This window comes from Gymnoscopelus braueri (genome assembly GCF_963280865.1).
Source record: "Gymnoscopelus braueri genome assembly, chromosome: 12".
Classification (NCBI taxonomy): domain Eukaryota; kingdom Metazoa; phylum Chordata; class Actinopteri; order Myctophiformes; family Myctophidae; genus Gymnoscopelus; species Gymnoscopelus braueri.
In genome coordinates this window covers 40209439-40236173 of record NC_137614.1, presented here as the reverse complement: position 1 = coordinate 40236173, position 26735 = coordinate 40209439, and the positions used below count along the sequence as shown (strand labels likewise).

General features: G+C 40.4%; 2 protein-coding genes across 2 annotated transcripts in view; both read left to right on the top strand.

Annotated features, from left to right (window-relative positions):
- Window positions 1–761: 761 nt before the first annotated feature.
- plp2b (proteolipid protein 2b) lies at window positions 762–14819 on the top strand. Its single transcript, XM_080445017.1, has 5 exons — window positions 762–1123; window positions 8838–8993; window positions 9733–9831; window positions 11022–11118; window positions 13075–14819. Exons 1-5 carry the CDS (start codon window positions 1028–1030, stop codon window positions 13086–13088), a joined length of 462 nt encoding a protein of 153 aa, XP_080301143.1. The 5' UTR covers window positions 762–1027; the 3' UTR covers window positions 13089–14819.
- A 2529-nt stretch (window positions 14820–17348) lies between these two features.
- prickle3 (prickle homolog 3) overlaps window positions 17349–26735 on the top strand; it is a 36389-nt gene continuing 27002 nt past the window's right edge. The window contains 1 exon segment of the mRNA XM_080445021.1: window positions 17349–17602. Coding sequence (XP_080301147.1) covers window positions 17561–17602 — 42 coding nt within the window. The 5' untranslated portion in view covers window positions 17349–17560.

Here is a 26735-nt window from a genome sequence, read left to right as displayed (position 1 = left end):
AAATGTTATAATGTAGTGTCTGATTACTGTAAACAAGTTAGACAGTGTGGAACAGCAATTTCATTATTTTCCAGTTTACCTACTCTACCACTGCACAGAAATTATGCATGTTCTTTTGCAAGTGGTTACCATGGTTACAGGCAACCATGCTGGGCGGGGCTTGTTGTCAGGAGAAATGTTTTCGCCGTTGCTGTGGCAAATATGATCGTCACATTTGCCCAAATTCGAGCATTTAGTGGTACATTATAAAAATATATATATATAAATACTAAATACTGTATAGGCATTAGGCCTACATAAATAGCTTAAATGGCAACACACCAACTGTGCCAGTTAATCAAGTAGGCTAGATTCTATTTTCTTGGGTCCAAATCAAATCAACCCTATACAGGTCCAAATCCATTTGGTTCTATTTGCAGCCTACACAGTACACACTCTCAATTAATAGCTGTTATGATGCACATTGGGGGGTCCCAGAGATTAAAAGAAAAGGAAAAAAAGAAAAGAGAAAAAAATAGTATCAAAGTGCACTGTGATATTTTTTATTTATTTTTTATCACGATTTTTTTTTTAATCATTGCATTCTTATTTATTTTTATTTTTTTAAGCTTTGGACATTTACTCGTGACCCATAAAACTTGGACCCGCCGCGACCCACAAATGGGTCCCGAGCCACTGTTTGGGAAACAGTGGGCGCGCCTATACTTGCCAACAGTAGCAGCAACACCCTGGAGAAAAGTGCAAGCCAACGCCCATGTGTCACACATTAGTTTCTATAGAGGCAGCCAGGAGAGAGCAGACAGTCACAGGGACAGAGTGAACTATTACCGATCTGCAACCGAGCTGACAAGATCCAATCTGTTCCCCAGAGAAACTTTACTTTTACATTCACTACTACTTCTTCGGTTATTTCTGCTCAAGAAGGCAAATCGGGTGGTTTATGTAACGCGCGCCTTTTTTTTCTCCCACATATAATTGTATAGAATATAAAATACGTTTGGAATAACTCCATTTGTAACGGTTCATCATGGCTGATACGACGGCCAGCGTCGGCGGCAGCGTCTTGGAGAAGCTGAAACTCTACGTGAGGACTCAAAAGGGCTTTATTCTGGCTGCAGAAATAGTAAGTGTATAAACTTTATACGCACTTCTTGCATTTGCACATTCAATAGTACAACCTACAACATCGAGGCGCAGCTGTGCAATCAATCATCCACATGCATACTATGAGGTTTAAAACTCTCACTGTGAATAGCCTAGTAACAATGATGGATGTGTTGCAGACAGACAGACAGCAATGGTGGAAAATGTAGCCTACTCACATTTTGTACTTAAGTAAAAGTATCAATAGCAACTCTGTTAGAAGTAAAAGTCCTGTATTCAAAATTGACTTGAGTAAAAGTACATTATTGGCATCAAAATGTACTTAAAGTACCAAACGTTAAAGTACTCATTATGCAGAATGTCCCATTTCAAATGTATAAAAAAAATCTTTTGAAAATAGCAGATCTGCAAGCTCGTGTCGCATCGCCAAAGTAAAAGTATTGCAAATTGTGAATACTCCAGTAAAGTAAAAAATACCTCAAAATTATGTTCAAGTACAGTACTTGAGTACAAGTACTTAGTTACTTTCCGCCACTGACAGACAGACAGTGTTCCAGTGTTGCATTAGACAGCCCTGGTCAGTACAGTGAAGTGGGTTCAATCTAGGTTACTGTAGCCTTTATTAGGGGCCATGGATCTGTTGACTGTGATGGACACTGAATCATGTATGGAGAGAGAATTTAAACCTGGTACATTAGCAGCTAATGCACCAGGTTTACATTCTCTCTTCATCAGCTAATGATTAGCTGACTAAAAGCTGCTTTGTTTCTTGTCCCTTTGCAATTTGTGTAATAAATGGCCAATTATCGTGTATTATACATGCTGTTCTGTTCTATTCTATTCTGTTATGTAATACTATACGCATTAAGTAGCTATATTGTATTGTATTATAGTATATTATCTTAAAGTAGAATGGAATAGAAATCTAGTCTAGTAGGCTAGTAGCCTATTCATATTATTATACTGGTATAGACAAGATCATAAATGTGTTTTATCGAGTCTGACTTTTGCTTTCGCATCTATGATACGAAAGCAAAGGTCAGACTTGATAAAAATGTTAGTCTTGATCCAAGAAGGCTAAGACAAGTCTATAGTATAGTCTTCTTGTCTAGTAGGCTAGTCTATATTCTATAGTCCACTCCAGTGGTTCTCAAATTTCTCATCTGAAAATATTTTGTGCCAGGGACCCCCATAAGAGAAGATTTGTCTCGATTTGTCAAGATGTCAAGATAGCAGATCTACAAGCTCACAACTTGTTGAGCTTGTAGATCTGCTATCTTGACAATGACATCTGGACAAATCGAGACAAAGGCTATTTTTGAACAGCGATCTACAATAATAAAATAGGGCTTAAAGGTTTAAACTGTTCCTCATTTTGCTGGGGACCCCCTGGAACCTCCTCAAGGAGGGGTCCCCGGACCCCGAACCTGTGCTACTGATATTCACAAAGTAAACACTGCAACAGGAACATGTATGTTTTAATATGTGGATACAAAGTCTATACTGCTAGAAACTGTTTATATTGCTGTGTTTGGGGCTGTAGCTTAGTGCGTAGAGACGTGGCTGTCTGGTAAGATCAGAAGGTCACTGGCTCACCTCCCAGCCGAACTGTCCCTGAGCAAGACACTTAAAGGAGTAGTCCACCCAGAAAATGACATATTTTCTATCAATTACACACCCCATGAAGCATTGAATTCATGGAATTATTTTAGTTTTTGTCACATTCCTAAGCCAAAAATGTGATGACCGTCAGACATTAGCATATTTCCACCAGTCATCAAATAATTGTCTTAGGAATGCGATAAAAACTTCAAAATACCCATGAATTCAATGCTTCATGGGGTGTGTAATTGATAGAAAATAAGTACCTTTTTGGGTGAACTACTCATTTAACCCCTATACTGCTCCCATCGAGCGCTCATCATGACCATCTTATAGCAGCCATGAAGCTGAAAACAGAATTCCCCCAGTGGGACCAATAAGGTAATCGAATAAAAAATTGTTCTTTTCCATTACGTTCTGAACCGGGCCATGGAATGAGGGCCACGTGTATGATTTTAGGGTTGGGGTCAGCACAGGGGGGCTAAGGGCTTCCACCTGTCACTTGTACTCGACTGTTTTCTCATTTGGCACCAAAGTGCCAGATGCCGGCTGTTAAAAATGGCAGATGAAAGGTCACATGGTTTCACTTGCAGGGAGAGCATGTATCTGACCTACTGGCAGCTGTCTCCTTTTCTACTTAAGCTTTATTAATCTTTGTCTTAGGCTAAATATTAGCAGTAAACACAGGATTAGTTGGAGGATAGCCTGTAGCCTAACAAATACCAGGAAAAAGAAAATGCATTGTTTGCAGCAAAACATAGCCTATGGCTATGCCAGAGGCTCTCAAACTTTTTGATTTCAAGGAGCACCATAACATAACACCCAGAGTTACAAACCTGTAAGGCTCTATTGGAACCTCCACAAGGAACCCTGGGGGTCCCTGGAACCACTGTCAATTCACTTTATTTTATGCCATAAAATAAAGCCCTTTTCCACATTATAGTTGGCAGTGCTGGTTGTTGTTAATATGAATATCTCAGCTAGTCTCAGCAGTAGTGACGTCACACCATTGATGTGTGGGGAGACTTATGTGTGTTACATTAATGTGTAACCGCAATCTGTTACAGTACATCAATGTGTAACTACAATCTGCTGTTCTACATCACTGTGTAAGCAGTAAACACCATCTCAACCTTCACTGATGGTGGTTAAGATGAGTCTCCCCAGTGCACTGTGAAGTGCCTTGGCTATCAAGATAAAGTGCTATATATATACAGAATGTAATTCATTATTATTATTATTATTGTTAGAAGTAGTAGTAGTAGTAGTAGAAGTAGTATCATCAGTCACTTCAATCCCACTCAATGTGAGGTTTAAAGTCTGGTTTTAAGTAGCTTTGAAGTTGAAGTAGGTTCCACTTCCTTGTAAGGCCTGTGTCTACTTCCTGCATGCAGAGCTCTATTTATCTTTTCTCTGACCATGGCTTTGACGTGGTTCTCCTTGTTTGCATTTCACATCACTGTGTTGTCTAAATACAGCAGTCATTCTGACCTCATGTTCCCAACTGAAGTTCCAAAGTAAAAGTTGCACTGTAGTACAGGAGCACACAAGTTGTAGCAACATGTTACTGCACTGGTTAGCACTGAATATCTCTTTGCACCACAGTGTTATCAAAGTCCTGATAAAGCTCTCGTTTCTAAGAATAAGAAAAGCGCTTTGCCTCGGTCACTGATGTGAAGGCTCTATTGTTGAGAACTTGTGACAGTGTGTTGAGTCAGCTGCTTCGGGGGTCCACCCACATTAACAGTTGTTGTTTTTTCAGAGGTGATGGGAGTTCCAGACAACATGTGCGGTTCCGTCCCTGAGACAAAGAATGCATGGATGTCTCAGTCAGCACACATCTAGGTCTCGGCATTCTTGGACAGAACACTTTCACACTTTGCTGCCTCTGTGGCGTCTCTGCATTCTTGGACAGAGAAAGCACTTTCACATGTGGCTCTCTGTGGGGTCTGGGTGAAAGCTATGAATGAGAAAGTCATCTCTGGTGCTGGATGTCTCAAATAACTTGCTAATTGCAGGAAGAGGAGTGTGTGTGTGTGTGTGTGTGTGTGTGTGTGTGTGTGTGTGTGTGTGTGTGTGTGTGTGTGTGTGTGTGTGTGTGTGTGTGTGTGTGTGTGTGTGTGTGTGTGTGTGTGTGTGTGTGTGTGTGTGTGTGTGTGTGTGTGTGTGTGTGTGTGTGTGTGCGTGCGTGTAACAGGAAAAGGGAAACCTAATCTCTCCCTGTTATGGCTAATCTAGTAGTCATGTTGTTTTCTCGTTTGACAATGTTTTGTTCCTTTTTGTTCCTTATATGGTTTCTCTTGGTGTTATGATCAGATTTCAACCACTTAAACCCTCTATTTTTAGTAAAATGGACCTGAGTTGCAACTGTACTTGGACCACTTTTCCCCGTCTACACCAAATCTCTGTGCCAAAAATAGCCGATCTACAAGCTCACAATGCGTTGCAATGCGACGTGCTGTGAGCTCGTAGATCGGCTGTCTTCGGCAAATGTTCCCCCCAGAATAGGCATGCTGGGGTTCAAGGGGATATTTCAAGGACATACGTAGTCACCTCTTTTGTTAGAACCTTCATCAAAGCACACTGAACACAAACCGAGCAGCAGAGAGCTGGAGGCTACTGTTTATACCATCAGCATGTTTACACTGTAAAGTTTCCATATGTTTAGCAAATCAGGCATGAGCTTTCTTTTCCTCCTTTCTTTTTGATCCTCCTTGTAATGACCTGAGAGAGGCATGAAGCGTCTTGTCCGTGTTTTCACCGGTATAGCGCCCTATGTCACTGACTGTCACACCCAGGTAATGCAAATCCTCCTTTGTTATACAGTAACGGCCAAAAGTGATGATAAACCTGGGTGAGTCATACACAGTGAACTGAAGTCCTGTTAAATTGCTCTTCCTAAAATAATCCTAAGTGGTCCCATAGTTGTGGGTATGGAAGCCAATATTTCCTTTTACTCATTTATGTGTTACAGTGGGAAAAGCGGTAAGGCTATGTATGAGTAATATGGAAAATGTTGAGACTATATGGCTGATGTAGGAGGCCCAGCCCAAGACTTAAAAAAAAAGAAAACGGGACTTCCCCTAGTTCCATTCGGTATTTGGTCTTTCTCTGTACCACTGACTGGCTCTCTGCTCTCATATTTGTCTATAATTAGCTGGCCATTCACTATTTCCCCCTAGTAGTCGGGTTAAGAGAGAAACTGATTATATACTTGTGTGAATAGATGCTGAACTGGCCGATACAGATCCGTCGCTGTGGCTGTGTTGTGACATAAACGTGTTGAACGTCCTCGCTCCTTTTCTTGTTGTGAAGGACCGTTGTGTATAGCAATGTGTGTGTGTTTCTCTGTGTGAACCGCTGCCCTCACACAAGCAGAAGACTGAAGCCAGAATAGAGCCTCTTTTGTGTAGGCTCCTGGCCCGAGACCCCCCGCCCCCCGCCCACCTCTCCGCACAGAGGCAGCCTGTGCCAGTCTCTGGAACACTCACCAAACACTGATGCATGTGTGCGTGTGCGCATGTGTGTGTGAGGTGGTTTGTGACATGGCGTGGGGGGGGGGGTAAAGGGGAGAAACAGATAGTTGGGGAGGGGGCGGCTGTTACCTCACGCATGCTTCATGTAGAATAGACAGCAGTGTGTGTGTGTGACTCGTGCTTTAATTTATACATTGTCGTACGACGAAGCATAAATCAGGCTTCACAGTTCACACCTTCCCTTGTTAAAGCAAACATGTCCGACATCTAATAATGAATACATCACAATGTGTGAGCCCTGTATTTTTAGATTTGTATCACAATCAGAGTCTGATATTGTCTGCAGGATGTAATGCATTACCTGTAAACCTTATTTCATGTTCCACAAGGACGAGAAAGCAACAGTTTGCAAAAAAGCAGTTGAATCAGCTGAATGGGTTAATGTTCCACTTTTGGTTGAATAGTAATACATTTTATAGTTATACCAATAGTGTTTTGTAAAGGGTGTTCAAACTGTTATTTAAATAAATAGATCTTTGTTGATCCCTGAGGGGAAATTCAGGTGTTATATGTATTTATTTATTTATGAATACATTAAACAAATTAGAAAGACATATGGCCATAGTAAAGTATTTTATAGTGTGATACCCGTGCACATTTATAACGGTTTTGTTTGTTCACTTTAACAAAAACATTATTGCTGCTCATAAATGTCATATCCTTGGTTGTAACAGTAATTGTATGGAGGTTGTGTTCAGAGGGGCTGAGTGACAGCATTCTCTAGTTACAGCTGTGTGTACCACACACTATTCTGTGTGTACCCCACACTATTTTGTGTGTACTACACACTATTTGGAGTTCTTCTACCCACAGAGCTTGACTGCAGCAACAATAGAAGGATTGAAGTCATGCAGTCAGGCTGATTCTGGTCTTTGGCCGTGGGCCGTTTAAGTTTATGATTCCTACACACTGCCAGCTTTCTGGCGGAATGAACCGAGGAGAATGCCCGCTTACTCTTTCCCTCTTATGGAAAAAATGTGGTCTTGATGGAAAAAACACAGTAAATCTAAGATGAAAGCATCATGTGTTGGGGGTTCAGCTGATGGACTGAACTGTAATTCCATTCCATCCCTGCTTGGCTGGAGCTATTGTGATTTTACATGTGTAAATTTTGTGCTGAAAATGTTCCTATGGCCTTACAATGGCAGTAACAATTCAGGCATTTAGGACAGTGGTTTTGTGCCAGGGACTCCCAAAAGAGAAGATTTGTGCTGTTAAAAATGTGGAATGTTGGAAAACCATTTTTCAAGATAGCATATCTACAAGCTCGTGTCGGATTGTGGTGCGTTGTGAGCTTTAGAATTTAGATTGTCTACTTTGGAATAGCTGAAATATGAAATTTGAAGTAGTTACACAGATTTTGATGTTATAATAGGCTATTAACTAGTTTGGAACCCCCTCAAGGACCTGATGCTGAACAGATGCTCTTGAGAGTAGCATCTAGCATTTCTAAACAACATACCTACAGTAGCAGGCCAGCATCTATCTAAATATTCAATAAGCAGATTTCAGGAAGTGCAGCCGCCAAGAGAATACAATACAAACAATAAGTAAATAGAAGACATTGAGCTGTTGTGAGACGAGATGTTGAATTGGTCGCTGGCCAGAGTAAACCAAACAATGTTTGGCGTGGGGCCGGTGTGTGGAGGCTTCAACAAAATGAATAGTAATGAGGTGAACACTGGGTCAATCACTGGGCTCTGCAGTACAGGAAGTCAAGTCAGGGTTCATTTTCTGCTGCCTGCCAGACCTTCATTTGCATATGTAAACATCTGCATGGGACCTACACGTTACAGATGTTTTAATTAACCTGACCTGCGATGTACAGTATGATAGAGTGACGAAATGTAGACAATCATTGTTAGAGTAGTTTGCTCTTGAGCTGTCACAGTCTCAGACTTTTCTCTCATTGATTGTAGCGTCTAGGTCTTGTATTTCTACGTATGTTGCTCCCTGGTCTAGTTTTCTTGGTTCTATGTTTGTGTTTGCCCCAGCTGTATCTGATAACCCCTCATGTGTATATCAGTCTTTGTTCGCCAGTTAGTCCTGGTTGAGAATTGTGTCACGTGTTTTAGTTTGTCCGAGATGTTCTTGTTTTTGTTCACCTGTCTCCTGTATTAAAACCCCCAATAATGGGGTTTGTACGCTACCTTGCCTGGCTGTCCCGCGTTCAGGTTCTCACCACAGACCAGCACGTGACAAGAGCCCTGGTCTTCTTCACGGACCCCCCTTGTACACTCTCAGAGTTACAGACCTGTAACGGTCCATTTGAAACCCCCTCAAGGAACCGCAAGGGTCCCTGGACCCCACTTAGAGAACCACTGCTCTAGAGGCTCCCAAAGGATTCTGGGATATGAAGCATGGATTCCTCTGTTCCCTCAAGACTCACTAGGAATAATAACATCTCAAGGTCAAAATGTAATGACCTCATGTCTCCCCTCTTCTCTTCTCTTCTCTTCTCTTCTCTTCTCTTCTCTTCTCTTCTCTTCTCTTCTCTTCTCTTCTCTTCTCTTCTCTTCTCTTCTCTTCTCTTCTCTTCTCTTCTCTTCTCTTCTCTTCTCTTCTCTTCTCTTCCCTTCCCTTCTCTTCTCTTAGCTCCTGAGTCTCATCATTCTCATCTGCTATGGGGCCTCTCATTCAGGAGGCTACACCGCCGTGGCCATCTGCGAGATGATCTTTGCCATGATCTTTTTTGGAGTCTTCCTGATGGAGTTGGACAAGACGTTTGTGGTGGTCAACTGGATGTGGAGTGTGAGTATGAAGATTAAGCAGCATTTAATCGAACTAATCAATATAATCAATTATGAAAGTAATCAATACTTTTAATAACAATATTTGAATTTGGGGGGAACAAATTTGAAGTTACTTTTTCCTTTTGATATGTTAAAATAGCAAAAACAGCAGATCTTGGCTATTTGAGCTATTTTCAGAGTAATCGCTAAGAAAATAATCGATAGTTGAAGCCACAGCAATCACACGGTTGAGGCTAATCTACGCTTCATTGCACGACCCTTCATGACCCTGAAAGACACACACACATTTAAACGTTTTCATGTTAGAAAGAACTCATTTGTTTTGGCCGCACCGTTGGATGACGAGCTGGTGTGACATGCACAGTTCAATTCCAGCACATCTGCCCTCTCTCTCTCTCTCTCTCTGACCTCAGTTTCCTGTTTCTTTACTATCAGATCGGGAAACTGCCTTAAGTTTATTTTCTAAAACACCACATTGTTGTCAAAAAGGAAGTGCAACTAAGCATAACCTTGCCTTCAGTAGGCCTGAAAGTGCTGTTTGTGCACCAATGCATGCCCCCCCCCCACACACACACACACACACACACACACACACACACACACACACACACACACACACACACACACACACACACACACACACACACACACACACACACACACACACACACACACACACACACACAATGGAGTTGACACAAGCGTTTGTCATTACTTTTGTTTTCTTCTCCTGACAGGATCTCATCCGTGCTGCCATTGGCTGTGTGCTGTACCTCATCACCTCTCTCATCTGTGTGATTGGTGGATCAGGGGATGGCGCCCGCATCGCAGGCGGGGTCAGTTACAACATCTGTTTGAATTCAGTTTGACTGAGAAAATCCCAGAAATACATAAGGTTTCCATCTGTCAGTTAATACCAGTTCTTGACAGAAACTTTCTGCTAACTATTCATTTTCTTTTACGCAATCACTGAGGTTTACACAACGACCATGAGTTATGTATTACATACTGTGAGACAGCGTTTCCCAACGTGTGGGCCGTAAGGACACAGCATTTTTAAAACCTGAAAAAAAAAGAGTTTTCATTGTGATACCAATAAATAGTAACACTACACTACGTGCACGTGACCCGCCCATCTGACCATTTAACCCGGGCAGCAGAATGGCTGGCCGAGCGGTGGGCTGCAAACGCTTTCGAGATTTTCAAGTGGGCCCGGCCCCTGATGCAGAAAATGTTGTGGAACCGCTGTTTTACACAATCACTGAGGTTTACACAATAACTATGAGTTAATGTATAACATACTGTAAGACACACCCCTTCCAGCACTGAGAGACACTGCGCTGTCATCATGATCATGATTCATGTCACTGTTCCTTCTTCATTAACCACTCTCACCCTAGTGGTGTCCCTATTTCAACATTTTGAAAGATAGCAAAAAATAGCAGATCTGCAGGCTTGTAGACAGGCTATTTTTCACATTAAACCTCAGAGGAAGACAATGTTTTTAAACCTTTCGCCTAATGACACCCACAAAGTAGGGACACGAGGTTGAAAGTGATTAACCCATTAAGACCTGAAGCCGATTCTACAAATGTCTTCTAAATCCCAACAGTATTTTGAAAAACGTATGTTTCTATATCAGTGGTTCTCAAACTTTTTCATGTCAAGGACCCCCAAAATTACATGAATTTGGCCGCCGACCCCCATCTCAAAATATTTTGTTCCAGGGACCCCCAGAAGCAAAGATTTGAGTTAAAAATGTTCGCATTAAAAGAATGTATATTCAAAGATTTGCACACGTTTTCACAATTTTTCAAAAATAGCAGATCTCCAAGCTCGTAGCGCGGCACTCGGTGCCGCGCTATGAGCTTGTATATCTGCTATTTTTGATCAGCCAAAGTGTAAAATAATGCTGAAATCAAAAAATGTCACAGATGCGTTCCAGGTCTTAATGGGTTTTAACTCACTATGTACAATCATTTTAGAGTAGAACTGTTCTGACGTGTTTGACCTTGTGGTCCTTCAGGTGTTTGGTCTGATCGCTGGTGTCCTGTTCGCCTATGACACGTACACCATCTTCCTGGAGGTAAAGGCCACCAGGCAGCACACCGCTGCTTCCACTGGTGAGAACATCTCCGCATATTCGTGCAATAGATGCATTATAGATGGTTATTGGTTTCAGTTAGGGCTGGGCGATGTTACTTCAAATCCATATCACAATTATTTCAAACTTTTGCCTCGATTACGATTAATGTACAATTGTACAAATAGCAGATGCATATTCTCTATTGTTGTACACCACCATTGTGCAATAGAGTATAATACAGGTTCATTCAACTAAACGATTTAGTCGATTATTTAAAATAAGTTTCTGCAATGCGATGCGATGGGAGAGTGCGCTCTAGCCAACACCAACTCTGGACTCCTATGGATCGCTGCCCTCCACACTCTCCTATCTAGCATCGGGGTCTTCAGCTCTACAGCAGTGGTTTTCAACCCTTTTCATACCAAGGTCCATTATTTATTTGGCATTTGAGCCACTGACCACCATTTGATGAGATTTAGCCTCTCAGACCCAAAGTATTTTGTTCACAATTCCATGCTGTATTGATGTTGGTACCATAGGAGAGATAACAGGCAAACGTTGATCAAAATAACAATTATTTAATTGAGTAATGCAGATGTTTAACAGTAATTTTACTCTTGAGAGCGTAAAATGAAACCAAATAGACCCTTAAGGGTCCATTTGGTTTCATTTTACACTTTCAAGAGTTAAAGATCTATAAGGGTCCATTTGGTTACCAACTCTCTATCATTTAGCTGGGGACCACCTGGAACCCCTTTAAGGACCACTGGTGGTCCCCGGACCACTGGTTGAGAACCACTGCTCTACAGTGTTGTTAGCTAAACCGTCACGCCGCAGTGCATCTACGTAGGTGGTGCGCTTCTTGCCTTTCCTGGCTTTGCCCTGGGTTGGCTCCCACAGTGTTAGTTTGCTTGCCACTAGTTCTGGATGCCTGACACAGTGCCCTGGCCAGCCTCACCCTTCTCTCTCTCTGACTCTCTGGTTCTAAATGTCGGTTGTGACATATTTTCAGTCGATTGCCCGGTGTCAGTGGACTAATAGGTCTGCTTTTATGGCTCTTTGTCTGCATGTGAACAGACTTTGGTCGGAACGGAAGTAATATAATCACACATCAGCTCTCTCTAGCAGGTGGAGCTGTGAGGAGGTGGCTGAGGCAATAATATTCTCATAACTAGGGTTGAGTCAGTATGTTTATGTTCATTTTATTCGACACAGACATCACAATCACATTGGACAGACCAGACGCATTGCTTGAGTGTTCTAGCGCGTGCAAAGTTTCAACATCTGTCCACAGGAGGCTTTTCTAAACAGAAACTATGATCTAAAAACCAATCAAATACAGGGAATTAAAAGACGATTATCAAAATACACCACAATGGTAACAAGTCCCCAGGACCTTCATCCTTTTAGCCCAAATGTCTGACTGTACCTCGTGCTGTTTACATTTCTGACTAATAAATTATATAATATAATCAATCAATCAAAAAGGTATTGACGTTGGGGCTATGAACAGTGATTGAGTTTTAAAGCCTGCTATTGAGTGGTCCGAACAGCTTAGTTAAAGCGATATTAAGCAAATATTATTCTATTGTTGTATAATCATCTATCTGTTGCTTCTTTGAGATTGAAGTAGCAATTCCATTAAACATTTTAGGGTGAAAGAACAACAAAGCAGCGTCTGCCAATATGTTAAACAATTTGTCTGGTCTCTCGATCGCAGAGCACAGAGCCAATAAATATAGATGACTGACAATATTTAGATTTATTTCATGGCAGGTAACTATGATCCAAGATTCTACCAAAGTTCTTTAACATCTTTTAAACCTGGTCGAGTTTCCAGAACGAATTTAAGCTCCTTATGTGTTTTTGTCCACTATATCTTTGACCTACGAAATACGTACAGTATTGAAGATAGCTCTTGTACTATAATTGCATATTTTGCAGCACCTGCCCTTGCAAAATATGTAACAATATTTGTTTTGTTTCTTTACAGATGACAGAGTTTAAACAAGTAGGGATACTTGTATCCTTACCAGGAAAACACAAAGAATGAAACAAAGAAGTTCACACGTGAGTCAACGGAGACAACGGCAGAGTAGAGTGGAAGATGAAAAGAGTAGAATGAACAGATGATGAATTAACCGATGATATGGTTCCCAGTAGAGGAGAGGTTTGTCGTACGGTTCATGTCAGAGAGACAGAGAGAATGCTGGGATGTGGATGAGACAGTTCTACACTACGTGACTCTGATGATGATGAGAGACGCTCTCATAAACCTCTCCTCCAACCTCAGTGCACCACTGATCACTAAATGTTTGGTCCATTAAAACCACTTGAACCCTAGCGTCCCTATTCTGGGGACGAACGTTTCGGAGAAAATAGCCGATCTACAAGCTCAGAACGTGTCGCGTTGCCACGCGTTCTGAGCTTGTAGATCGGCTATTTTCTGCGAAGATATTTACTGTAGAACAAAAACAGGAGCGGCCCTAGTATAGAGTCCTGGGGGACTCCGGTCAACTAATTATGGGGTTTAAGTGGTTAAAAAGGGAAAGTTGTAAATAATGACAACGTAAAGCTTTGCTCAGTACTTTGACGCAGCTTGTCGTGTTGCGTAGCGCACGTGTGTTCTGTTCTAATGGGCTGTAGTAAATGCATTGGCTGTGTGTCATACTCAACACGTCCGCTGATAGAGGGAATATGTTGTCTGTGTTTAGATTTTAAGAAACAATGAATTTACTACATGAGTTGGTGCCTAATGAATTTTATATGTAACTGTACTTTTCCCATTTTTGTCTTGAGTTTGTGCACTCCCGTCTCTCAACCATTCTGACTCACTGCCATCCAAAGCACAGCACTGTTCCTCTGAATGCCCCCAAACTTCGTCCCGTCAAATAACTTGTGCATTAACCTATGGAAAAGTCTAGTCAGTTCACAGTAACACTGTGTTGGTACTTAATGAAATGTGTGCCTCCATTGTATTGTAATAACATTATGAATTAGGGAGTTTTTTTTAGTTAACGGCTCACAGAGCTATAATGTGTACAAGCAACACTTCCATAGATTAATACACTTCCATAAAGGCCTTTTACAAAGTACTGTAATTTTATCTGTTAAAGTGTCTTGTCATCTGATGATACAATGAATTGATGATACAACTAACCATAACTTAGTTATCTTATTCTTAGAGTCCATTTGCATCTAGGATCTGGAGACATACTGTAAGCATTTGAAGTGGTCTAACATTATGGATCAAATTTCATTGCCGTGACTCATCAGATTATAGCATCCATTAACTACCAGCCTGATTGGTCTTATTGTACATGAGTTATCATCTTACAGGTTTCCATTAGTTTTTACTCAGGTCATGCGTTCAGTACATGTATATTATTTGTATTTGTAGCAAAATGTTCAATGTTTCAATATTTTCAGCAAAAAGAAAACATCATGCATCGCTCAATAGAAAAGCTTATTAGTCAGTTTCTGCACTTTCATTCTTTGTTCTTTTTTATGACAAAAGGGAAGTTCATTCACCACACTTTGGATTTGTGCATATGTCACCATTTTAATACATTTTTGATGGTTTTTCTTCCACCCGAAGTACTGTTTATGTTCAGCAAGATGTGGCCTCAGTGTTGTATTCCTAATGTGCTTTACATGAGTTTGCGATTTGTGCCTTTGACGTTTTGAAGCAACAGTGTTTTGGAAAATAAAAAGCCATTGTTACTACAAAGAACAAAATCTGCATAGTTTATATTTCTGTTAACTAATCATTTGTTTTGCACACTTAATTATTATCATGGTTGTGATCAATTAAGGCAAATTGATTGTCTTATAGCTGTAGTTGTGTGCTTTTTAGTGGCTTGAGTTGCCTTCTGCAGTAAAGCCACTAGATGGCAGCATAGCGCTATTTGTTGTTAATTCCACACAGTTGGCAGGTAAAGAGTAATAGGCCCCTTTGGTATGCAGTCAATGGCTTGTGCATAATAGCTAATTGGTTATAAAATACATAAATATTTCAAGGACCCCATAACTCTGAAAGTGTACAAATTTGATACACTATCAGAGTTACAGACCTGTAAGGGTCCCTCAAGGAACCCTGAGGGTCCCTGCCTGGTCTTGGAGCCACCATTGACTGTAATAACATTTTAGTTTGATTGTATCCACAAGTTTCCTAAGGAATTATGGACATCACTTCCTGTCGATTTGATCAGGTATCAGGGATCAAATCGACAGGAAGTGATGCCCATAATTCCCTAGGATACTTGGAAATTTCCGAGGGAATTATGAGCTTCACTTCCTGTCGATTTGATCAGGTATCAGGGATCAAATCGACAGGAAGTGATGCCCATAATTCCCTAGGAAACTTGTGGATACAAAAGCCACACAGTCAGCAAAAAACTGTAGTCTTCTCTCGATGTGCTATGTATGTCAATATATGTGACTTTACATGATCATGGTCTGGGCTTGTGATGAATGCAGATTAGTGAAGCAGTTTTCTTGCTGCACAATTAGCAACTAAACAAATTCAACATAGCACACTCAATCTGTCCAAAAAGCTACCACCTCATTTTAGGATTTAAAGTTTGATGTTGTGACTTATTCAAAGCTCTAGAATAGATTAAAGTACATAATATTTAACACTTAAATGAGTCGAGATCAGATTATTAGAGACAGTGGTGTGATGGTGGGATGTTTTAGCAATTTTACTCAATATAGAAATACACTGCTTCAAGTAAAAGAATGGCCCATTTCACAATTATATTATTGGATTGTAATTATTAATGTATTAATGTGTTCACAATATTGTAGCTGGTAAAGTTGGGGCTGCTTTTAATTACTTCATGTGCTGCTGGGTAGTTATCCTAGAATAACACATGAATCATTTATCAGTTAATGTGTGTTTTGTATTAATATTAAATCTAAATCTTTAATTAGACACTAAAGCTGTCACATAATTTTACTGGAGTGAAAAAGTACAATAATTGTCTGAGAAAAGTCTGAGATAGTGCAGTATGGTATAAAGTATAAAAAATGCTGCTTAAAACTCGAGTAAAGTCAAAGTACCTCAAAATTGTAATTGTACAGTACTTACAGTACTTGAGTAAATGTTACTTTCCACCACTGAGCTTAGAGCTCTTAAAATCCTATTCAGTGCAAATCCCCTCCATACAAATTGACTCTATAAATAAAAGCCATGAGAACTATAGGAAAGTGACATGAATGTGTGAACACACACAAAAGTTCCAAGTGTTAATTCATCCATATTGCAACTTTGAGAGAGTAGCTACAAGTGTAACCAAATGGACCCTTAAGGGTAATTTGTACACTCTCAGGGTTAAATAAGGTTACATTTGCACTCTCTCTGAGTTTAAAAACAAAACAAAACACTGATGATTTTACAGTGTACAGTCACACAGCTGGTACAGTCAGTGGTGTAAAGTAACTATAAGTAATTGTCTCAAGTACTGTGTACTTAAGTAAAATGTTGAGGTTTTTTTTTTTTTTTTACATTACTTGAGTTAAGTATACTTAACTCAAGTAATGTAAAACAAAAACACATATATGTCCAATTTTCTGTACTTTAATTACTTCTGCTCAGAGGCAAATATTATACTTTTACTCCAATACAATTATTTGAAAACTTTAGTTACTAGTTACTAGTGAAAACTTTAGTTACTAGTCGATTACTTTTTTCATTTAAAAAAATAATAATATATATATTAAAAATAAATGAAAAAAGTTATCGAAAAAACACGGCCCCCTCGCGTATTAGGAGGGCAGGGTGAGTCACCAGAACCAAGGACGGGTGTTTTTGACGAATCTAACATGTTAAAAATGGAGTTTGAAGTTATAATGGGTTTGTATAGGAAGGGGGCGTGTCTGATAAAATGGATATCAAATATCTAAATACTGAATGAAGCAACTTAAAAACGGTCTGGGGGGCTCACAAAAGCCTCAGTAGACGATAAAATGACCAAATTTTTTTTTGAAAGTGAAATATCCCTTTAAGTATATTTGGACGCCAATACTTTTGTACTTTGTACTTTTTACTCGAGTACATTTTGAATTCCGGACTTTTACTTACAGAGTATTTCTACATTACTTAAGTAAAGAATGCGAGTAGCCTACTTCTTCCACCGCTGTTGATTTGTACAGTGTACAGTCCGGTACAGTCACACTACTACTAGTACAGTATACAGGGGGGAGGGTGACGCGTGGTTACGTATGCGTTACGCACTATCATAAAAACTTTCACAGAGTCTGCATGGTGCGTATTCTGCGTAAGAAGAGGTCCATGGAGACGTGAAGTTGTTGGGACATTATCATATCAACCTGAAGACACCGTGATGAAGCTGTTGAGTGTCTGAAAACATCTCTACACACAGCCTCTTCAGAAAGGTTGATCTTCTTGAATGTCCTCCAACACTGACTGACTGATCGGGTTTCTTCTCAACAACACTGAACTGAACCGACCAACCATGTTCTCCCGTGGATCTAAAAAGCGACGATCGAACCGCTCGGTAAGTAGGAATATCAGGGCCGGATTATACATTATTTTGGGGGGGCTTCATAAATCGTCGTGTGAGACTACAGTGTGATTTAAATGAATAGCAGAAATAGATTTGAAACGCGAATGTTCGACGTTGAGGGGAACAAACAGAACGAAGTGGGACCAAAGTTTCACCTTTTACCTGCAGGGGTTGTTTTTTTTGTAATAGTGGTCCATCTGTTATTCATTTTCTTTACACTGTTGTTGTGTGGTTTCTTCTTATATCGTTTAAAAAAAGAGCTACATTCTTTGTTTCCTGACTCATTCAGGGCGCCCTGGGTTAGGAGGGGTGTGCTTAACTACGTCATAGGAATTTACCTGAGCAGGTAGTGGAACAAGTAGGCTTTCCTTGAAGTTAATATCAATATGAACTGTTTTTTTGTATTGTTATATACAGTGATGGCGTGATGGAAGTACTCATGTGTTTTACTTAAGTAAAAGTATAACCCAAAGTAGATTTACTCTCTTGCAAGTAAAAGTCCTGTATTAAAAATGTACTTGAGTCAAAGTAACAACATATACTAAAGTACCAAAGTAGAAGTACTCATTGTGCAGAATGTCCCATTTCACAAGTTCAAGATGTATGCAAATGTTTAGAAAATAGCAGATCTACAAGCTCATAATGTGTCGCTTGCGATGCATTGTGAGCTTGTAGATTGGCTGTTTTCAAATAGCCAGAATATTTATAGGGCTGAAGTGGTTAATGTTTGTTTTGAAATAATAATCAAAATCTTCAAAGTAAGTAGTAACAAGTAAGTAGTTCAAATAATTGTAGTAGAGTAAAAAGTACAATATTTTCCTCTGAGTTGTAGTGGAGTAAAAGTAAAAGTGTTGAACATTGTAAATACTCGAGTAAAGTAAAAAAATACAAAAATACAATACCTCAACATTTAACTTAAATACGGTACTTGAGTAACTGTACTTAGTTACTTTACACGACTGGTTATATACAGTATACAGTATGTCTGAATAAGACATATGCCATTGCTCCCACTGGAGAGTTAAAAGTTTGCAATGGCCATATGGCTGGCTGTGCTAATTCAAACATGGCTGTAAACATGAAACATCTGTCTCTTTCACATCTGTCTCTCGCGTTGGAATATCTCCAAACGTGTTAATCCCACAGACCCACAGTAATGAATGATACTGGCACGTGTCTTATACTTGTGTGTGTGTGTGTGTGTGTGTGTGTGTGTGTGTGTGTGTGCGTGTGTGTGTGCGTGCGTGCGTGCGTGCGTGCGTGCGTGCGTGCGTGCGTGCGTGCGTGCGTGCGTGCGTGCGTGCGTCAAACTAGCAACGCCTGTCCAATAAAATGCATGATCTGTTCTGTATTGATACAATACAATCTGCATTGATATAGTATTATACTGTAACACAACCTATTCCTGAATCATAATGTGTAAGTACTATAATAGTCATATTCTTGTCATAAGGCTACACAAAATCATGTCATCATTTATTTTGACAATATTTGAAAGTTTAACTACTTAAACCGTATATATGCACTTGACCGGGGGTCCGGTCTGTTCTTGGTCCCCTCCTATTCCCCCCCACACGAAATCTATTCAGCAGAAATTGCAGATCTACAAGTTCACATTCACAACGCATCGTGCAGCTTGTAGATATTGCTGAATGTTCGCCTATTTTGCCATGCTCAGAGTTAGGACGCTGTAGTGTTCATGCGGTTAATTTATTTGAGAACAACCCAGCAGCATGGCTGCTTGGGGTGACATACAGGGCAATCTGGACCATTATACTCCATTGTGTTTCTCTACAGTCACTTGCAGACAGGACTTGGTCTTCAAACCTAATGTTAGCTTGAAGATCCTTTCTTGTCTGAAGTGTAAAATAAGCTTAAGAGAGGCAGAGTTCTTCTTTTAACAGAAGAACTTGGAGATGCTTGTTGACCTGCTGGTTGTGTTCGAGCTTGTCCAGTGTGTGTGTGTGTGTGTGTGTGTGTGGGGGGGGTAATCTACCCAGCATGCCACAGGCTCCGACCCCTGACCTTACTTGTTAATGTTTAACATCTAAATGTCAACCGTAACCACCACAAGTCATTGTGCTTTAGAGCAAAACTCAAATGATGTTCTTACTAGTAGTGATCTTGATATTGGGTTGAGATATTCTATGATCAGAATCAGTTTTAATGTCACTTCCACAATACACACTAGGCATACAGGGGAGCAAAATACCGTTCTCCACAACTCATGATGCTTCACATTTAAAAACAATAGACACATTTAAAAGAGGCAAGGTCTACTTTTAACCCAAAATGCTTAGTTGACCGGGTTCCCCCAGCCAAGGCTCTATTGGTCTGCTAAGTATTTCTTCCTCTACAGTGTAGAGAAAGAAATACTTAGCAGACTTGTAGATTTGGTGTAGAGTCTACAACCTCCAAATAGCAGATCTACAAGCTCTTCTGCTATTTTCGCAGAATGTTCGGCCCAGAATAGGAACGCTACGGTTCAAGTGATTGTTCAAGTGTGAAAAGTGATTTATCTTGTTGACAAAGAACTTTACTCAAACAAGGCCTCGTAGGAACTGGTGCCAGCCATCACAAATGTGCTCAACCTTACCCAAAACGGTTATTAATTATACTAATATTATCTAGTATTAGTGTAAGTATAGTCGCTTGACGATCCCAGAAACAAAAAGGGCAAAATAAGGTACTTTAGTATTAGTTTGTCTACCTGTCAGGCTCACGTTTACACGGTTGCATGGCAACCAAGAAAGGCTCTCTGATCTGATTACAACCTTTATGCTCTCATTGTGAAAACAACAGCTGATTTTTTTAAAAGCATGTTTCCACTATGAGAGCGTTCCTCTTTCCTGTACACCAGTGTGAACTAGAGTGGCTGTTTACTTTCCCCGAGCAGAGTTTTGAGAGCAAAGCACTTCCCAGCACCCCTCCCAACTGCATCCTTCACTGACAACACAATAGAGCAACCTCATTGTTGGGCCACAGACCTGACGCATTATCTTTTGTGTCAAAGCTGAAAGGAAAACACATGAAACCCACCAGGCTCTCTCCACGCGAGGCTCGCTTGACGAATGGGAGAGGGCCGTGCCAAGGAAGAACGTTCTCGAGGAAGTGCCAAATGAAGTTCAGGTTCTAAACGTTGACAGTGTCGTCTCTGTTTCCCCCGAGATCCTCTCAGCGTCGCCCTCACCTCCTCAGTATTTTAAGAAAAAGGACAGAGCCGAAGACAAGCAGAGGAATGCGTGTGAAACTTCTCCACGATTTAATGTTCTTGTGTACCACAGTGATGGCATGGAGAGCTAACTATCTCTCTCTGCTCTGTAATCATGTAGCGCTAATTAGAACCAGCTTGACAAGTTTTTATGTGTCTCTGGATAGGTTCACAGATTGAATCATCTCCATGCTTCCAAATCTTGTTTTCCCCCAAAATAAATTAGAGATTTTCAAGTTTACTTTTATTGAATGTAATTGAAGATTAGCCAGTGTATTCACATGTAATACAGGTATAAATCCTCCTAACATAATTATATTGCTTATGGAAGAAGGAAGGTGGAAGATGTAGGCCTACTCATATTTTTTACTTAAAGGGGTAGTTCACCCCCAAAATAACTTTTTTTCTATTGATTACTGACCATCTGGAGCCTTGAATTCATAGATATTTTTTTGTTTTTGTCACATTCCTAAGCCAATAATTTGATTATAATAAATGTGTCCCCATTGATTCCGGTAGGGGGACACATTTATTATAATCAAATAATAAAGGAAGGAATGTGACAAAAACAAAAAAATATCCATGAATTCAAGGCTCCATGGGGTGAGTAATCAATAGAAAAAAAGTTATTTGGGGGGTGAACTACCCCTTTAAGTAAGCAAGTAGCAAAACCATAAAGTAGAAATACTTTGTTACAAGTAAAAGTCCTGCATAAAAAATGTTACTTAAATTGGTCAAAACCTTTAAATAGTCAGGGCTTAATTGGTTAATGTATGTTTTGTAATAATAATCCAAATCTACAGATTAACTTAAAGTGTGAAGAAATAAAAATACTCAAGTAAGTAAAAGTACCTCAAAATTGTAAATATACTTAGTTACTTTCCACCACTGTGCTTATGTAACTTAATTAGTGGTTGTTGTGTCTTTGTAGCTTGTTGTGACGATAACAAAGTCACCAAATGTTTCAGGTAAACTGAAGCCTCTCTAATCCTCCAACGGTCCTTACAACATGATTGCGTCTACTCTCTGCCTAAGCGCCTAAGCCTTTCCCTGCATCAATCACTGTCTTTTCAAGGCTCAGTTAGCATCCAGTGCGCTGCGTTGCACAAGTCATGTCACATAATTTACATAAACAGCAAAAATATTCAAAATCCTACTTCCTCTTTATCTTGTTAATCAGTACTCTGGATTTTCCAGGGGGGGGGGGGGGGTCAGTTTTGATGACTGACATTTCATGAAGTCTTGAATCTATGTTGAGGAAAAAAATGTAAAGAAGATGTCTTACGATTGTAATGGTTTGTTCCTTAGGTAGCGGGTTGATATGAAATGAAAAATAGGCACTAGGGTTGAGGGTGAAACACGTTTGTCAGGTGTTCTGCCGCATCTTGTCACGTGTTCTGTCCAAATTCTGATTGGCTAGTCCAACATGGCAGTGTGTCATCGATGACACTCTAAGAAGGTGAAAATCTCAGGTCAGATTTTTATTTTGAACCGCATTAAACCTGGCATCCATATTTTTTTACATTCTTGATCATTTTTCAAAAATAGCCGAAATGAGCTTGTAGGTCGGCTATTTTCACTATTCGCCATACGACAGTATATATGGTTTAACCATTTAAACACTATATAAGTAGTTGACCAAGGTCACCCAAGGCTCGATCTACAGTATACTAGGTCAGCTCCCCTTTTCCCTCCGCACCAAATCTATTTGCCGAAAATAGCACATCTGCAAGCTCACAACAGGTCACAACGCAACACGAACTTGTGAGCTTGTAGATCGGCTACTTTCACCGAATGTTTGCCTCAGAATATGGATGCTAGGTTTCAAGTGGTAAACCCCAATACTTTCAGTGTCACTAACTTTAGTGAATATGCACTAACAGTGACTGTTGTTACATAACTTAATTGTGGGCAGGTTTCTCCTCCTGTCTGCCAGAGTTAATTGTCATGTCACTCTTGACAGCTGATGGAAATAAAAACAGAACGGTCCAGTCACCCTGAAACTATGTTTACGCTTAATTTAACCCAACTTGTCACATTTTGTACCTGACTCTTTAACCCATTAAGACCTGAGGCCTAAACCAGTAGTTCTTTCAATATATATATATATTTTTAAATGTACAAGCTCTTACCCCCAATACAACCCTTCATGCTGAGTGCCAAATGTACAAGTGAGCTTGTATATCTGCTATTTTTGAATAGCCAACGCTAACATCTAAAAGGACACGGATGCTTTCTCGGTTTTAATGGGCTAAAGGTCATAGCACACCAGGAGCAACGCGAACAAACGATGCGAAAATGCGTCGCGAGTATTTCACATCAAACCTTTATTTTGGTGATGCCTCCGTTCATACAGGTTGACGACCATGTTGGCCCTTTGGGAATTGCTGCTCTAATCACATGCCGGTGCAAGTGAGTGCATGTGGCATTTTCTTTACTAAAATGTCCCAGCAGCAGGTAATAAAAAAGAGCATGATGTGAACCGTTCTCCAGCATGGTATTATTATTCTGGACTAACCAGTTAATGCTTTCATCAAAGAAGCATACAGACATCATTGAATGTTGCCTACATGCACTAGAAATGATTTGCAAAATGAATTATTGATTGAACCCAACTGAGTGAATCAGATCATGTCCTCTATGGTTTAAGCTAGAGATTATCGTAAACAAAGGAATGCCCATCCTGGTTTATACTGTAGGTCTATTACAGTACATAATTATTATTAATAATGACCTGTTCAGGTCACACAAACGTCCCAGTGCTTATGTCCATCCTGAGCCCTTTCATCAGCATATGAAATAATATCAGACAGATAAGCAAAACAAACACAGCTTTTCTCTAATTGCAGCAATGCTTTTGAGCCGGTGGGAAAGTAGGCTACTACTAAAGAGTGATTTTAGCCTGGGACCCAAACATACACAAATATAATAAGAATGAGCGTCTTAAGCCATATTTCAGAAATAGTGGGCCCGAACCGCTGGCCTAGCGGTCCGGGCACATAGGCTCTAATGTAGCCTGACAGTGCATCGCAGGTTCGTATCCCGTTCCCGACGATCTTTACTGCATGTCTCTCCCCATCTCTCTCTCCTTGTTTCCGGTCCATCTCCACTATACACTAAATACAGGCAGAACAGCCCCCAAAAATATCTAAAAATATATAATAATAGTTCCCAACACATTGCAATTTAGGGGAGGCCATAGCTGAATGGGAAGAGAGGCTACTTGGGAAACAGAAGGTCCTATAGGTTCCATTCCTGACCCCGGCAATGTGTCGAGGTGTCCCTGCAGCATGACACTTATTAACCCCTAAATCTTTTGAAATAATTATTTAAATGGAAACAAAAGGGGATATTTCTTCACTACCCATAAAAATGGTTGCGTGACCCAAAAATGGGTCAAGACCCATTGTTTGGGAACAGTGTTCCAGATAGGAGCAGCGCTGTAAGTGGTGTAAACCTCCGGAAACATTGTAATGCAACACAGACGTGTCTTGAATGCTGATGCTTTCTTTTAAAATGCAAGGTTTTTATGAGCTGGTTGAAAAAAACAAAACAGATCAAAACAGAACGCTGCAGGTGTGTACAGGTATCATATCACACTTCCTCACTTTATTGGGTGTGTGTGTGTGTGTGTGTGTGTGTGTGTGTGTGTGTGTGTGTGTGTGTGTGTGTGTGTGTGTGTGTGTGTGTGTGTGTGTGTGTGTGTGTGTGTGTGTGTGTGTGTGTGTGTGTGTGTGTGTGTGTGTGTGTGTGTGTGTGTGTGTGTGTGTGTGTGTGTGTGTATGTTTCTGTTTGCATGTGGTAGAGAGAAAGCAGAGGTTGTGTGTGTGTGTGTGTGGTACACCGTAAAATCCTAAGTGTTCATTTAACTCCAAAGTGTGGCTTGATGTTGTTCTTGGCTGTGTGTCTGCACTCTCCTGGTTCCTGCCAGAGGACGACACCAGATAAAACAGCAAGATGCAAAGTAACTAAGTACATTTCGTCGCTGTCGGGCAGAAACCATTTGTTGTCTCTGTTGGTTTCCACCCGACAGAGACAATTTACTCAAGTACTGTGCTTAAAGGACGACTTCACCCATTTCTATCTTCATATATAATGATCCTCACTAATGCTCATGATAAAATGGTAAAAAAAAAAAAAATCAAACAAGATAAAAAAAAAATCGTTTAGATTTTTATTAATGCAAGAACAATGGCTTCCATTATATCACGCTAACTTTCCAGGAATAGAAAGCCTGCAGTTTCTACTAGCTTGTATTCCCCATCGATGATGTCACTGGTAGGCGGGTTTCTAAACTGTCCACAGTCCTCCTCTGAGACACAGATGGGGTAGACAAAAATGATATTATAACTAGAAAAAGTGCTCCTCGGAGCACAGGTCTCCGCCAGGTCAGGTACGTTATTCTGGCCTCCTGGTGGCGCTATAATAGGCCAATGTGAAAAGGGTGCCAACCGTGCCATTTATTCTTGCATTGACACTGCATTCATGATTTGAGGCATTTTGTTCCAAAAATGTGTTTTGCTAAATTAGACCTGCTGGTGGCGCTATAACAGGCCAATGTGAGAAGGGTGGCATTTCTTCCTCGGCCTAGTGGGAATGTGCGTGTGAAATTGCACGGAAATCCCAAGCTGTGTGTATACTTTGAGGCTTTTTGTTCAAAACGGACCAATCCTGCAAACTTTGGAAGCCAACCTTAGGCAATGAGGATGGAATATGGGAAATCGGACAGATCCGTGTTGATCACATGACTATAGTGATACTGTGTACCGATTTGCATGACGTTTGGATCAAATTTGTAGGAGTAATATAAAAAAATGGGTTTTGCACAAATCGGCCTCCTGGTGGCGCTATAACAGGCCCATGTGAAAGATTTGGGGCAGAGGTTCTGAATTGGCATCCAGGGAGTGTGTGTGCACAGTTTCGGAGCGACCGGGCCAACGGTGCCGGAGATTAGCTGGTGACAGACGGACACACACACGGACGGACGGACACACACACGGACACACGGACGGACGGACAAGGGGTAAAACGTACTCTCTCGCCATGCCTTCGGCCTGGTGGAGACAATGAGCGTTAGTGAGGACCAATTATATGAAGATAGGTTGAAAATGTATTGAGTATTTCCATTTTTCAATACTTCTACTCCACTATATCTCAGAGACACACACACAAAAAGAACTGTCACGATTACAATGTTGACGATTAATTGTCACTCAAATAATTGCGATTAATCATTTAATTGTGGGTTTGGCGTTGAACAGTGAAACATACGAAGCCTTATTTTCCTAATCAAAAATTGCATAGGGCAGATATGACAGAAAACTGACATATACATATTTCATAATTTTTATACATACAGTATAGCAGAAATAGCTGATCTACAAGCGTACAAGCTTGTACAAGCTTGTAGATGTTGTAGACACAAATACTGTGCTTATTACTCCACTATTATTTGAAAACTTTAGTTACTAGTTACTTTTTTAATACAAAACCCCTCTTAATACTTAAGCTGTTCGAAAATAGCCAATCTACAAGCTCACAACGCGTTAATGCGATGTGTTGTGAGCTTGTAGATCTGCTATTTTCCCCCCCAATCTTTTTTGAAATATCTTCACATAATGTGCATGTGAGTACTTTTACTTTTAATACTTTAAATACGTACTGATGCCCAATACGTTCGTACTTTTACTGAAGTAAAGTGCTGAATACAGCACTTATTTCTACAATATGGTATATAGTGACTTTGGCTTGAGTAACAAATGGGAGTACTGTACTTCTCCCACCACTGACAGCTTGTCAGAGGAAACAGGAGACAGTAGCCTCGGTGCATGTGCGCTGTCGGCTTGGAGACACAATAAAGCCCCAGCCACCGGATAGAGACATCGAGATGGCTTTATGTAGTTCAACCATTTC